The sequence below is a fragment of the Eriocheir sinensis genome, chromosome 32, assembly GCF_024679095.1.
Source record: "Eriocheir sinensis breed Jianghai 21 chromosome 32, ASM2467909v1, whole genome shotgun sequence".
NCBI classification, from domain to species: Eukaryota; Metazoa; Arthropoda; class Malacostraca; order Decapoda; family Varunidae; genus Eriocheir; species Eriocheir sinensis.
In genome coordinates this window covers 4484530-4499914 of record NC_066540.1, presented here as the reverse complement: position 1 = coordinate 4499914, position 15385 = coordinate 4484530, and the positions used below count along the sequence as shown (strand labels likewise).

The 15385-nt window shown below is 44.6% G+C and overlaps 1 protein-coding gene across 1 annotated transcript; it reads right to left on the bottom strand.

Moving 5' to 3' along the window:
- Positions 1-3831: 3831 nt before the first annotated feature.
- Positions 3832-13394, bottom strand: LOC127006072 (uncharacterized). Its single transcript, XM_050875554.1, has 7 exons — positions 13290-13394; positions 13072-13134; positions 5293-5352; positions 5105-5202; positions 4479-4605; positions 4294-4385; positions 3832-4192 (listed from the first exon to the last, which is right to left on the bottom strand). Exons 1-7 carry the CDS (start codon positions 13344-13346, stop codon positions 4159-4161), a joined length of 531 nt encoding a protein of 176 aa, XP_050731511.1. The 5' UTR covers positions 13347-13394; the 3' UTR covers positions 3832-4158.
- Positions 13395-15385: the final 1991 nt, after the last annotated feature.

The window sequence follows — 15385 nt, the reverse complement described above, 5'->3', positions numbered from 1 at the left end:
TTTATTACTAAGGAGGTTAGGGTGGAAGGGGTGAAAAATAATCTCTGCTGTTTTTCGACAGAAATGGTTAGCAAATTCATACAAAGCACAAAATTTACCAGAAAAAAAATTGTGTGCCATTGTGAGTGGGTTCGCTTGAGACTGGGCTCCAATGCGCCTCCGTGGTCTAGTGGTCAGCATGCCTGGCTTCTACGCGGGCCCGGGTTCGAATCCCGGCCCAGGCAGACGGCGCACAGCTCACCCAGCTGATCATCCTCCCTCTCGGGCTCCCTCCCACCACAGGCTCAAGGGCCAATGTTACGGAGATGAGCACCGAAGCCACGCGCTGCTACAGCGTATGCCCCAACTTTACCTTTACCTTTACTGGCTCGACTGACAGACATGGCTTTGTATGTCGAAGGTCACTGGTTCAATCCCCACAGCCAGCACTTTCTAACTTGGATTTTTCCGAGTTCCCTAGAGCCTAGATTAATTTCTTGGTGTTAAATGAGGAGATTTGCACCGGCACCCAGTCATGGGTGTTACAAGATACGTTGTTACAATCAGGTGCGTCATTTGGATTTCAAAAGTGGGAGGGACATTAGGGCAGAAAGTTTTATATATATGTATATATATATATATATATATATATATATATATATATATATATATATATATATATATATATTTTTTTTGTTTTTTACGGTGTTGCCTAGTGCGCCGGTAGGCATCGTCCCGGTGGGGCCTGATGGTCGGCCCAAGGCTTCTTCCCGGTGGGGCCTGATGGTCGGCCCAGCCCGTTCTGGCGCAGGCGAGTGTTTATAGTGGCGCCATCTTGCATTGGCTCATGCTGCCTCCGGAACTCGTTCTTGATTCGCTTGGACGGCTTCCTCTAGAGTCCGGGTTGATGGGTGGTCCTTAGGACAGCATGTGGGTAGTTTTAAGCCACTCGGCGTGAGAAAAAATCGTGAAAAATCCGAGTGGTAGCGTGGGATTCGAACCCGCGTCGTCCATCACGCGGTGAATGTGGGCCCAGTACGCTATATATATATATATATATATATATATATATATATATATATATATATATATATATATATATATATATATATATATATCTATATATATATATATATATATATATATATATATATATATATATATATATATATATATATATATATATATATACCATCATTAGCTTATAACACCTTTAGGCACTGATCATATTTGCATTTTATGTAGTCTGTGATGCAGGCAGGATATTCATTAGCACCTAATTAGACTCATGCTGCTCTCCAGTGCTCTCTGATGCACTCACAATCAAAGATGTAGTATCCCTATATGGTAGCATTGAGTAATCTTAGGTCACTTGGTAAAGTGTTTACCTAAGTCCGACCCAAGCTGACAACATAAACCTAAGCGTGTTTGCAAGCTGAGTGCTTAGAATATTGGCATAATAATAAAAGATGCTGAAAACTGGATTCCACTACTTTATTGAATAAATGAGTAAATATATACTGAATTTGTAAAGGAGCCAAGATAAAAAAAGCTATGTTTTTCAGTGGTCATACCATGATCTCATGAAAATAAATAGGTTGACATATATAATTAATTACTACATATTTTGGTATGATGACCATTGTACTTTAATACCATATCTTTGCTAGCATTGAGTAATCTTAGGTCACTTGGTAAAGTGTTCACCTAAGTCCGACCCAAACTGACAACATAAACCTAAGCGTGTTTGCAAGCTGAGTGCTTAGAATATTGGCATAATAATAAAAGATGCTGAAAACTGGATTCCACTACTTTATTGAATAAATGAATAGATATATATACTGATTTTGTAATGGAGCCAAGATAAAAAAGCTATGTTTTTCAGTGGTCATACCATGATCTCATGAAAATAAATAGGTTGACATATATAATTAATTACTACGTATTTTGTTATGATGACTATTGCACATTAATACCATAGCTTTGAATCCAATGATGAATATCTTCAAGCAAGACACAAATAGCAACATATTAGTCACCAATTCACTCAGTAAACACAATACTCCAGAAAAGTATACACTGAATTCACAATAAAGTTGTTTTTCCACTTGGAACTTTGTAAACAGAAACCAAGTAACCTTGTTTTACTTCACTCGTAAGTCATGATGTTCGCGATGTGGTCTCCTCGACCTTTAGTTCCTCCTCCCTCACACTAGCAGACGTCACTAACAAGCTTTCTTACCACCATTATCTCAATACGAATACCCGGCAGGAGTAATTTGTTTTCTAACTTGATTTTAAAGCAACAATAATTATAAATCATATTCTAAATTACATTTTTATGCAATTTTAATGTCATCTTTTTCATTTGCCTGTGTGTACCTTTCTGCTACAAATAAAAGTTTTTTTCCCATGTTTTGTTTTCCTTAACTCAAATATTTCACATTTTAATCAGTAACAAAGGCATCAAACACTAATTGTATGTTCAAGCTATGTAAGTTTTTTTTTCTGTTCACATAAACTACTTCGTTTTCCTTTTGTTGAGGATACACTTTGAGAATGAAGTTAATACTAAAGTCGAAAGTTAATACAAAGTTTAGTATTAATAGTTGTCGAGGATACGGGCCCAGGTTCCTCTTGCCCCAATCGGAAATAATAGTAAGGGCTGAGGCTAAGCGTTCTGTTGCCTCCAGCCTTGAATCGTTAAGTTCCTGTAGGGCGGGTCTTCTATTAAAAGAAGTTGAGTAATGCAGAGTGGAGTCATCGGCCTAAGAATGGATAGGACAATTTGTTTTAGAAAGAAGATCATCAATGAACAACAGAAAGAGAGTGGGAGTTAGGACAGAACCCTGCGGAACACCACTATTAATAGGTTTAGGGGAAGAACAGTGACCGTCTACCACAGCAGAAATAGAACGGTCAGAGAGGAAACTGGAGATAAAGTACAAAGAGAAGGAGATAAACCGTAGGAGGGTAGTTTGGAGAGCAAAGATTTGTGCCAGACCCTATCAAAGGCTTTTGATATGTCTAGCGCAATAGCAAAGGTTTCACCGAAACGGATAAGAGAGGATGACCAAGAATCAGTTAGGAAGCCAAGGAGATCACCAGTAGAACGCCCTTTGCGGAACCAATACTGGCGATCAGATAGAAGTTCAGAAGTGGAAAGGTGCTTTAGAATCTTTCGGTTAGGGATTGATTCAAAAGCTTTAGATAGACAAGAAAGCAAAGCTACAGGACGGTAGTTTGAGGGATTGGAACGGTCACCCTTCTTAGGCACAGGCTGTATGAAGGCATACTTCCAGCAGGAAGGAAAGGTAGATGTTGACAGGCAGAGCCGAAAGAGTTTGACCAGGCAGGGTGTCAGCACGAAAGCACAGTTTTTAAGCTCGCTTTCTCGCCATTACCTGCTCGCTGCCAGTGTGGCCACCTCCATTGCTTATTATGTATTGAAGTTTCTCGCTCTCGCTCTAGCCCGCTTTCTCGCTCCCTGTGTGGCCGCGGCCTTAATTAATGGTGCGTCGGTGTTGGAGGATATATGGGATAGTTTTTCAGTGTTTTGGATTGTCTGAGATGTTTGTTGGTATTTGCAGGTGTTAGTGGACGATACTTCGGATATTGGCCTCGTGCTATGGCCGGTATTCCCTTGCTAGTAGGCTCCTCGCCCCGCCGCTCTGCCGTCACTAGCCCAGATGGAGTTGAAGTCAGTCCGGGACACACACCAGTGAACCCAGCGCTGCGTGTCCTGTAAATCCTGTGGCGCCTCGCTCCGTAACATGCTGTACACTGCCGCAAGCTCTTTGTGACCTCATTTACTCCAAAGTTAGGAACTAGTGCCCACAAGTTCCAGAAAGGCACTAGGTAGTCTAAGTTAAGAATAAGGCGATACAAACCTTTTCTTCATGCAAAGCTTTATTTCAGAGGGGAAAACAGTAGGGAATACATAATTCATTTCAAAGGCTGACAAAATGCTTTAGTTTAATTAAATCACTAAGAAAATTAATTTATCAGTCCTTCAACGCAAAATAGAGAACACTTTCTTGGTGGCGCTGGGTCTGACGCACCTCCCTCTGCCAGCGTGGAGGCGCGCCTCTAGGCCTTGTGGACACGCCGGTTTCTCTGACGGACCCGGCGCTGACGAGACACTTAACTTGATTAATTTATTAGTGATTTGATTTTTTTTTAAATCCAACGGAAGAACCTCCTTTTAGCAACCCTGCAAGCATGATATTAATTTTGAATATTTGAAAAGCAAGTACAGAACACAGTAATCAATGCCTTATGAACTGCATAGTGACACACCACGAGAAGTCTTACTTAATCTCCCTGACGGTGAGGTTGGCGCAGGTGACATCCTCCGTCGGGGGGCACTCCGCCTCGTCCTCACAGCCGCGGCTCACCACGCGCATCTGCCAAACACAAGGGAGTCACTGGGTGCCGCTGAGCCTTGACTGGCGTGCCAGCTGAATCGGGAACTAAGGGAACACTGGCCCCAGACTCACCTGGAGGGTGCAAGTCGGGCAGGTGAGGCCATCAGGCAGAATGACCGGAACCTCGTACTTGTCGGTCACGGTAACCTTGCTCAGGTCGAAGTTGGTGCCGGAGCCGTCCGCCAGCTGCAGCGGCACCCTGTTGGCACAACGGGCGTTACCTCCTGTTCTCCTGTTCGCTACACCCCGCGCCGTCACCCTTCTGGGACAGCGGCCGTTACCTACCGCCCCACGTAGCCCCCCCCCCCCTCCCTCTCCCCAGCCCAGCCCAGCCCTCACCAGCACCTGCATGCTAACATATTTACAGCACCCCGTGAGTTATGCCCCTTCCCTCATAGCCCTGCCCCCCCCCCCTCCCAGTCCAGCCCAGCCCTCCCCAGCACTGTGTTAACATACTTGCAGCACCCCGTGAGTTCCGCCTTTCCCCACGTAGCCCTGCCCCCCCTCTCAGCCCAGCCCGCATTGCTCCAGCACCGTGTTAACATACTGGCAGCACCCCGTGAGTCCCACCCCTTCCCACGTAGCCCTGGCCCTTCCCCCCCCCCCTCCCACCTCTCAGCCCAGCCCGCATCGCCCCAGCACTCTGCTAACATACTGGCAGCAACCCGTACCTCCCTCCCAGCTCCCTTTCCTCTCACCTGTCCAGACACTCCACTTTTGCCTCCCCGTCGGGACACAGGAACACCTCGAGGGAGCCGAAGAGGCCGGCCGGCACGTTGGCCAGCACCATCAGCACCTACAGGAGGACAAGGGAGGTCAAATTCCTGTGTCAGGTGCCAGACTGACGGCAGCAGACAGCGGCAGCGACAGCAGCAGACACACTCACCCCGCCAGCCGGGTACTCGTTGCGGTGCCCTTCCGTGCCAGCGGCAGCCGCGGCGGTGTTCTGGGGAGGAAAGAGACTCGCTTAGGGCCGAGGAACCCTTGCTCCTGTAGCGGCTGAAAGGGGCTTGGAACACGCTTGTCATTACACACACACACACACACACACACACACACACACACATGAACAAACACACACACAAAAACACACACACACACACACACACACACACACACACACACACACACACACACACACACACACACACACACACACACACACACACACACACTCTCTCTCTCTCTCTCTCTCTCTCTCTCTCTCTCTCTCTCTCTCTCTCTCTCTCTCTCTCTCTCTCTCTCTCTTGGTCGGTGACTCTATGATTCGCCATCAGGTGGTTGAATTCTGTGGCAGAGTCCCCCGTCGTAGGCGTAACTACTGTTATCCTGGAGCTGGTGTTGACGACATCACAGCTGCCCTGGACGAGGTCTCCGCTGTGGCCTCTAATGACTCACTCTTTGTTCTCCACACAGGTACAAACGACGTCACCACGACCCGGTCTGAGGAACTGCTGGACAAGTACCGTAGGCTCATCCGGCAGTATAAGTCTAAATCCCCTAATATTTTGATTTCAGGAATTCTACCACGGACATGGGATGAGGGCGACTTCTACAGTAAGGCCTTCAGCCTCAATAACCGCCTACAGACTCTCTGCGGAGAGCTTGACGTCGAGTTCTTTAACGCCTGGAACCATTTCTACGGCTAGAGTAAACTTTTCCAAAGGGACGGCATACACCTGTCCCCCATCGGGGCAGCCAGATTCGGAAGGCTCTTCAACAACGCCGTACGTAACGCCCGAACAACAAAAAACGACTCTCAGCCACGTCCTTCCATCCCGCCCGTGTAAATAGACACCATACACCGCAACAGACTCGTAACATTGAACCCTCCAGTACCACCACCTCTATTACCAAGCTTCAAGATAACCTAAGAGTCCTTAGTTTCAATGCGCGTAGCCTAAGAAACAAGTTTGATGAACTGCGATGTCTTGCTCTGACAGAAAACTTTGACGTAATTGCTATAACCGAAACATTTATCGACACCACTAATATTGATTTAAGTTCCGAATACAACATAGATGGCTACAGATTCTTCAACAATGATCGTGTAAACCGTAGAGGGGGTGGTGTCGCCCTTTTTGTCAAAAGCTACTTGCAACCCACTGACAAAACACCAAGAAACAGTAACGTTTAACATTTGTGCGTGCGAGTAAACACTGCAAAAGTCAATTTAAATATATCTGTCACTTACAGGCCCCCGGGGCAATCACTCGATGCCGATCTTGAAATGTACAGCGTCTTAAGGCAGTCACTTAATAACAGCGACTCACTGATACTAGGAGACTTTAACCTCCTCCATATCGACTGGGCGACACTGTCGGGTACAGAAGGTGAGTCCCATAGAATGATCGAATTTCTAGAGGAAAATTATCTAAGCCAAATGGTTTCTGAACCAACTCGACAAAATAACATACTTGACCTTGTTATAGCGACCCAAGATAACCTAGTCAGTAATGTCACGGTAGGAGAACACCTCTGTTCCTGCGATCATAAACTAGAGCGCGTTGACATTAGAGCTCAAACATCGGTGACTGAAAATAAAGTAAAGGTGCCCAATTTCAAAAGAGCCAACTTCGTAGAAATCCGACGAAAACTAATAGATATGCAACTATCAGATGACGGCAATGTAGAGGACGCCTGGCTAAACTTTAAAAATCACTTACTCACTCAGCAGGACACATTTGTCCCCTTGTGCGAGAAGCGAATTAACACTAATAAAAGTCCACCTTGGTTCAATAGCGAAATTAAACACTCAGTCAAGGAGAGAAAATTGTCTTACAGGTTAAAGAAAGAGCAAAGCACGCCCGAAAACATTAGACTTTACAATGATGCCAGGCGAAGAGTAAACAGATTAGTGCGTCAGGCAAAGCGTAGATATGAAGAAAATATTGCAGCCAACTGTAAAAATAATCCGAAATCCTTCTTCAGTTACATAAACAACAGAAAGGCGATCAGAAGTGGAATTGGACCTTTAGCAAACAGCGACGGTGCACTAGTGACTGACAGCCAACACGTTGCAAACCTATTAAATAATTACTTTTCCTCGGTGTTTAATAATAACAGTCCTCCCACCACCACCACCAACACCAGTACTAATGTAAATCCCGAGCATGCATTGTCTAACTTTGAAATAAAACCCGATGAAGTCCTTAAAGCCCTCAAATCACTTAAAACAAATACAAGTCCTGGACCTGATAAAGTATATCCAACTCTGCTGAAAGAAACAAAGAGCGAAATACTCTCCTCCCTCACAACCGTATTCAATATGTCCTTGCGACAAGGCATCGTCCCTTCAGATTGGAAAAAGGCTAACGTGACACCGATTTTTAAGAAAGGAGACAAAAAAGTACCAGGTAATTACAGGCCCATTAGTCTAACTTTGGTTGTAGGTAAGCTACTTGAGGGCATAATTAGAGACAAAATTGTGAGTTACCTTGAAAGCCACTCATTAATTGGGGACTCACAACATGGCTTCCGAAACAAAAGATCCTGCCTATCAAATCTATTAACCTTTTATAACGACCTCTTCACTGTTTATGACGTAACCAAATCACTGGACGTAGTCTATCTTGATTTCCAGAAAGCGTTTGATAAAGTCCCGCATCATAAATTACTTTACAAATTAAAGCAAATTGGTATTGACGGTCAAGTAAACCAATGGATCGCGAATTGGTTGAGCAACAGACAACAAAGAGTAGTGATTGATGAATTTAACTCAGAGTGGGCGCCGGTCACTAGTGGCGTCCCTCAGGGCTCGGTTCTTGGCCCAGTGCTCTTCATTATTTACATCAACGACGTGGATGTTGGACTCAGTAACCGCATTAGTAAATTTGCAGACGACGCAAAGATTGGTAACTCGGTTCTCACTGACGAAGACAGGCAAAGCCTCCAAGAGGATTTGCACAAAATTTCCGCTTGGTCGGATAGATGGGAGATGCCCTTTAACGTAGACAAGTGCCAGGTCCTTCAAGTTGGAACGAGGAATAAGAAGTTCGATTACGAAATGCGCGGCGTTAAACTCAAAAGCGTTCAATGCGTCAAGGAATTGGGGGTCAAAATCGCGTCAAGCCTCAAATTCTCACAGCAATGCATCGATGCAGCAAATAAAGCGAACAGAATGTTGGGCTTCATTAAAAGAAACTTTTTATTTAAGAATAAAGATGTAATACTCCCGCTCTACAACAGTTTAGTCAGACCCCACTTGGAATATGCGGTACAGTTTTGGTCTCCCCACCATGCAAAGGATATTGCTAAATTAGAAGGTGTTCAGCGTCGGGCAACGAAAATGATCCCTTCCTTGAGCAACTAATCCTACGAAGAAAGGCTTTCTACCCTTAACATGTTCTCTCTTGAGAAACGTCGCCTCCGAGGAAAACTGATCGAATGTTTTAAAATACTTAATGGTTTCACGAATGTAGACAGATCAACATTGTTTATGATCGATGACACTTTGCGCACGAGGAACAATGGCGTAAAACTCAGATGTAGAAAAGTAAATTCAGACTGCACCAAATTTTTCTTCACCAACGTTGTAGTGCGAGAATGGAATAAGCTCCCACCATCAGTGGTCCAGTGTAACACGATTGACTCCTTCAAAAATAAGCTCGACCGTCACTTCCTTCAACTTAATATCAACTAGAGCAGAAATGCAACGTTTTGGAGTCTTCTGATTAATGTAAAATCACTTGGGTTTAAGGACAGACCACCAAGTCTGGACCATGGGGTCTGTGTGGTCTGATTTTCTTTGTAAATCTATGTAAATCTCTCTCTCTCTCTCTCTCTCTCTCTCTCTCTCTCTCTCTCTCTCTCTCTCTCTCTCTCTCTCTCTCTCTCTCTCTCTCTCGTGAACACGCACATGAACACACACACACACACACATAAGAACATAAGAACATAAGAACGCAGGAGTCTGCAAGAGGCCGGTAGGCCTGTACGAGGCAGCTCCTTTGACCCTAAGCTCCCGTGTATCTAACCCCACCTAATATCACTGTCCATGAATTTATCTAGTCTATTTTTGAATGTGACAATTGTATTGGCACTCACCACATGACTGCTAAGCCTATTCCACTCATCCACCACCCTGTTAGTAAACTAATTTTTGCCTATGTCCCTGTTGAATCTGAATTTATCCAGTTTAAACCCGTTACTTCGTGTCCTACCCGGTTCTCTTACCAACAAAACCTTATGAATGTCTCCCTTATTAAAGCCCTTCATCCATTTATAAACCTCGATCATGTCTCCACGCACCCTTCGCCTTTCTAGAGAATGCAAGTTTAACTGTTTGAGTCTTTCCTCGTATGGCAAGTTTCTCAACCCCTGAATCATCTTAGTCATCCTCCTCTGCACCGATTCTAACATTTTGATATCCATTCTATATTAGGGTGACCAGAACTGAACCGCATAGTCAAGATGAGGTCTAACTAATGCTAAATATAGTTTGAGGAAGACTTCGGGGCTTCTGTTGCTTACGCTCCTTGAAATAAATCCCAGTACCCTATTAACTCGATTTCTAGGTTGAATGCATTGTGCCCTTGGACGGAGATCAGAGCTCACTAAGACCCCTAAATCCCTCTCGCACCCAGACCTACTTATGAGAGTGTCATTTAAGCAATAGTTATGTGAGGGGTTGTTCCTACCTACACTCAGAATACTGCACTTCCCTACATTGAACACTATCTGCCATTTATCCGCCCAGTCATATAATCTGTTGAGTTCACCTTGGAGAATACTAGCGTCCTGATCCGACTCAATTACTCTACCGATCTTGGTATCATCTGCAAATTTACTAACATCACTACTAATTCCTGTGTCTAAGTCATTGATATAAATAATAAACAAAAGTGGACCTAATACCGAACCTTGTGGGACCCCACTCGTAACACATCCCCATTCAGATCTTTTACCATTGATTTGCACTCTTTGCTTCCTATTGCTAAGCCACGCCTTGACCCAGTTCAAAACTTTACCCTCTACTCCGTGAGCCTGTAATTTAAGCAACAGTCGTTGGTGAGGAACTTTGTCAAACGCTTTACTAAAATCAAGATAGATTACATCATAATTTTCATCTCTGTCAACCGCCTCAAATACTTTATTGTAGAAGGACAAGAGATTGGTGAGGCATGACCTACCTTTTGTGAACCCATGCTGCGAGTCGTGAATTAAGCTATGTTTCTCTAAATGCTCCCGAATGTTCCTGGCTATTATGGACTCCAGCATCTTCCCTATAACCGATGTTAAGCTAATTGGGCGATAGTTTGAAGCAACTGACCTGTCCCCCTTTTTAAAAATCGGCGTCACATTAGCTACTTTCCATAGGCTCGGCACATAGCCAGTATTTACCGACATCTTAAAGATGTCGGTTAGTGAGTCACTGATTATATCACCTAACTCCTTTAATACCCTCGGAAATATCCCGTCAGGACCTGGCGACTTGTTCTTCTTAAGCTTATCAATCTCATCATGAAATACTTGCCTGGTAATGATTATATCAATCAATTTATCTCCATCCCCGACCTCGTACACCTGAACTCTTTCCGGTATAGTCGTTCGATCCTCCTGTGTGAATACTGAAAGGAAGTAGTCGTTCAACAATGTTCTCATATTTTCGTAATTTTCTACTAGCTCCCCTGTGTTTGTTTTCAGCGGTCCAATTTTCTCCCGTGTTTTTGTTCTATACATCTGAAAGAAGCCCTTAGGATTACTTTTCGCCTCATTTGCTACTTTGATCTCATAGTTCTTTTTGCACTCCTGGTGTTTTCTTAACTAATCTAGATAGTTCGACGTACCGGCCCCTGAGATGTGTTTCCCCATTCTTTATTTTCTTATAAATTACCTTATTTAACACAATATAGTGTTTTAGTCCACGAGTCATCCATAGGATCATTGTTTTCTTTTCTAAGTGTTCGCTGTGGTATATGCTGTTCTTGCCCTCTACTATTACTCTAACTAAATTATTGTAAGACATTTCTACCTGGTTCTCCTGGCTCTCCAATCCGCAGTTCTGGCCCTCATGAATTCTAAATTATCCCAGTTTACCCCTTCAAGATGTCTTCAGAAGCCCCTCGTAGTTTGCTCTTCTAAAATCTGGCACTAACACTGGGTTTGGTTCGCGGGTTACCGCCCAGTCTAAGCTAAAACGAACCGTTCTGTGATCACTATTTCCTAACTCTCCGCCCACCCCCAACTCACGTAGCAAGTTCCCATTATTGGTTAGGACTAAGTCTAATATGTTATCTCCTCTGGTAGGCTCAGTAACTACCTGCTTAAGGAAATTATCTTGTATAACTTCAAGAAAGTCCTCGGCTTCCAGGTCACCCACTAGATCTTCCCAGTCTATATTCCTATAATTAAAGTCCCCCATTACGCAGACATTTCTACTCATACTCGCCCTGCCAATCTCCTGTAGTAATATACTCGTGTCCTGCATGTTAAGGTTGGGTGGCCTGTATATAACTCCTAGAGTTAGTTTTTCTTTCCCTTTGTAAACGTCCACCCAAACTGATTCTGAGTCCATGTTAGTTTTGACTGAGTTGTTAACTAAACATTTAAGTGAGTCTTTAACATATAGCGCAACTCCACCTCCTTTCTGCCCTTTCTGTATTTGTGAAACATCTGATAACCCGTTGTTTCAAATTCTGATCTAAAATTTCTATTAGCAGTGTCTATCCATGTCTCAGTGATCGCTATTATGTCAAACTTTTCTGAACAAGCTTCACCCCTTAGTAAGTCTATCTTGTTTCTGAGGCTCCTGCTGTTAGTATAGAAGATTCTTAGCCCGTCCTCTGTTACTCCTCTAGAATTACTTCTAAGCTGCCTGGTTATATTATGAGCTAGATGTCCCCTCCCATTACTCATCACATTGCTCCAATTACTCCTTCCCCCCTCGCCTATGCTAAAAAATCCCTCAGGGTACCAAGTGCTCGCTCAAGGGAGTCTGAGAGAGCCTCAACACCCTTGAACGTCAAGTGTATCCCGTCACGGGCGTAGAGGGCGTCGTTGCCAAAGAAGAGGTCCCAATTGTCGACGAACAGCCACCCATTGCGCTCGCAGTGCTCAGCAAGTCTGCTGTTCACTGCTATCGCCCTGGACAGCCATCCATCGCCAACGCCCCTCCTTGGCAGGACGCCACACACTACTGGCGACCCACCAGCGTCACGTATCCTGCCTAACAATTCTCTAAAACGCCTGAGAAGGTCCTCGCTTGGCACACGAGAAACGTCGTTTCCGCCACAGCTGAGAAAGACAATGGGGTTCGATCCCTCGCTTGCCATACACGCCTCAATCCTGTCTGATATATGGCCCACCCCTGCCCCTGGGAAACACACCCTCGTCCTGTTCTTATCCTTGGAGCAAAAATACCTGTCAACATAACGAACCTGACTATCACCAACAACAAGAACCCGACGGTCGGAAGGGGGCCAGGAGGGGTGGGTGAAGGGGAGGGGAGAGCGGGAAGGGAGGGGAGGGACCTGCTGTGAAGAACGAGGAGAAATTGTGGAAGAGGTGGAAGGTGGAAAGGGGGAGGAGGAGGAGGAAGAGGAAGAAGGAGAAAGGGAGGGTGACATGCACTATACAGTAATAGACGCACACGGCACAGCAGTGTGCTGAACACCGTCCATCATTGCCCTGAGCGCCCCGCGGCGCCCAGCGACGCCCCGCTCACCTGGGTTCGGCAGGTGCGTGGTTCCGGGTCGAGCAGCGTCTGGCACCAGCCTCCTCCCGCCACCTGGTGAAGGGAAAAGCGAAGTTAGGAGCGTAAGCCGCAGCCTTGCGTGGCCGCGGTGCCCTTGTCCATCCCAGTGGCCCGTTGCGTGAGATGACCCTTTACTCTGGGGCAGGGAGTGAGAGTGAGCCCGCCGTAAGTTTTGTTGATTATCTTACCGACAGGAGGAAGAACAGGCAGGCTAGGCGGCGAGGCATCACCGAGCTGGCAGTCATGGCTAACAGCGACACGGTGAGGCGTTAGGGAGTGAGTCTGGGTGACGGCTGGACCCCTGTATATATACACGCGGCGCGTAGGGGACGCACGCTGAGGCGCTGCAGCTGCTATTGCTGCTGTGAAGAGCCGAGTGATAACTGCTGTATCCAAGCACCGATCTGGCTGTCCCACGGGAAAGAAGACCCAGGTGGGGTCTGTTACGATAACCCCCCTACCCACTCCAACATGCAGACGAGGACTGCCACCTCACCGATTTTGCTGTCCCACGGGAAAGAGAAGCCAGCATACACACGAGGATTGCCACCCAACCGATCATATTGTCCGACGGGAAAGACAAAGCACGGGAGTTCACACCCCGCCGTGCCACGGTAGCCGGCGCAAGAGGTGATGGACAATGTCGACAAGACAGAGGTTTTGGTAAGTCGAAGAATAGATTTGGCACGATTCCGGGCGGAAATGTGAAGATCATGGTTAGCGGGAGTTTGAAGACTCTGTTACCTTTTGTGAGGTTCCTCTCTATCTTTGAGAGCATGAGAACAAGCGTGATTAAACCAAGGCTTTTTAGCATGAGGAGTAGAGAAAGTACGTGGAGGGTATGCCGCCATTCCAGAGACAATCACCTCTGTAATCCGCTGGGCATACACAGAGGGGTCCCTTCCCTGAAAGCAGTAATCATTCCACGGGAAATCGGAAAAGTACATCCTCAGGTCGTCCCACCAGGATGAAGCAAAATGCCAACAGCATCGCCTCCTCGGTGGGGTCCAGAAGGTGTACAGGAGCGATAGGAAAGGATACAGAAATATGGTTGTGATCGGAGGAGCCCATTGGAGAGAACAGTTTGACAGAGTAAGCAGAAGGATTAGAGGTAAAGAAGAGGTCTAGAATGTTGGGCCTGTCTCCAAGACGGTCGGGAATACGTGTAGGGTGGTGAACCAACTGATCTAGGTCGTTGAGGAGAGCAAAGTTGTAGGCTTGTTCACCAGGCTGGTCAGTGAAAGAGGATGAAAGCCAAAGTTGGTAGTGAATATTGAAATCTCCCAATATGGAGATTTCAGCGAAGAGAGAGTGGGTCAAGATGAGCTCCACTTTAGAGTTCAATCTGTCAAAGAATTTTACATAGTAGAGTTAGGTGAGAGATAAACAGCACAGATGTATTTAGTAATAGATTGACAACGAAGTCTTAACCAGATGGTGGAAAATTCTAAAGAGTCAAGGTCGTGGGCACGAGAGCAAGTGATGTCGTATATATATATATATATATATATATATATATATATATATATATATATATATATATATATATATATATATATATATATATATATATATATATATATATATATATATATATATATATATATATATATATATATATATATATATATATATATATATATATATATATATATATATATATATATATATATATATATATATATATATATATATATATATATATATATATATATATATATATATATATATATATATATATATATATATATATATATATATATATATATATATATATATATATATATATATATATATATATATATTTTTTTTTTTTTGGAGGCAGCTCAAGGGCACAAAAAAACAATAATAATAAAAAAGCCCGCTACTCGCTGCTCTAAAAAGAAAACAAAGAGGTGGCCGAAAGGAAGATCAAATACGGGAGGAGAGGTGTCCTGATAACCTCCTCTTGAAAGAGTTCAAGTCGTACAGGAGGAAATACAGATGAAGGAAGATTGTTCCAGAGTTTACCAGCGTGAGGATGAAAGACTGAAGATGCTGGTTAACTCTTACATAAGGGTTTGGACAGTATAGGGATGAGCATGAGTAGAAAGTCGAGTGCAGCAGGGGCTGGGAGGGGGAGGCATGCAGTTAGCAAGTTTAGAAGAGCAGTCAGCATGGAAATATCGATAGAAGATAGAAAGAGGCAACATTGCGGCGGAATTTAAGAGGTAGAAGACTATCAGTATAAGGAGGAGAGCTGATGAGACGAAGAGCCTTAGCCTCCACTCTGTCCAGAAGAGCT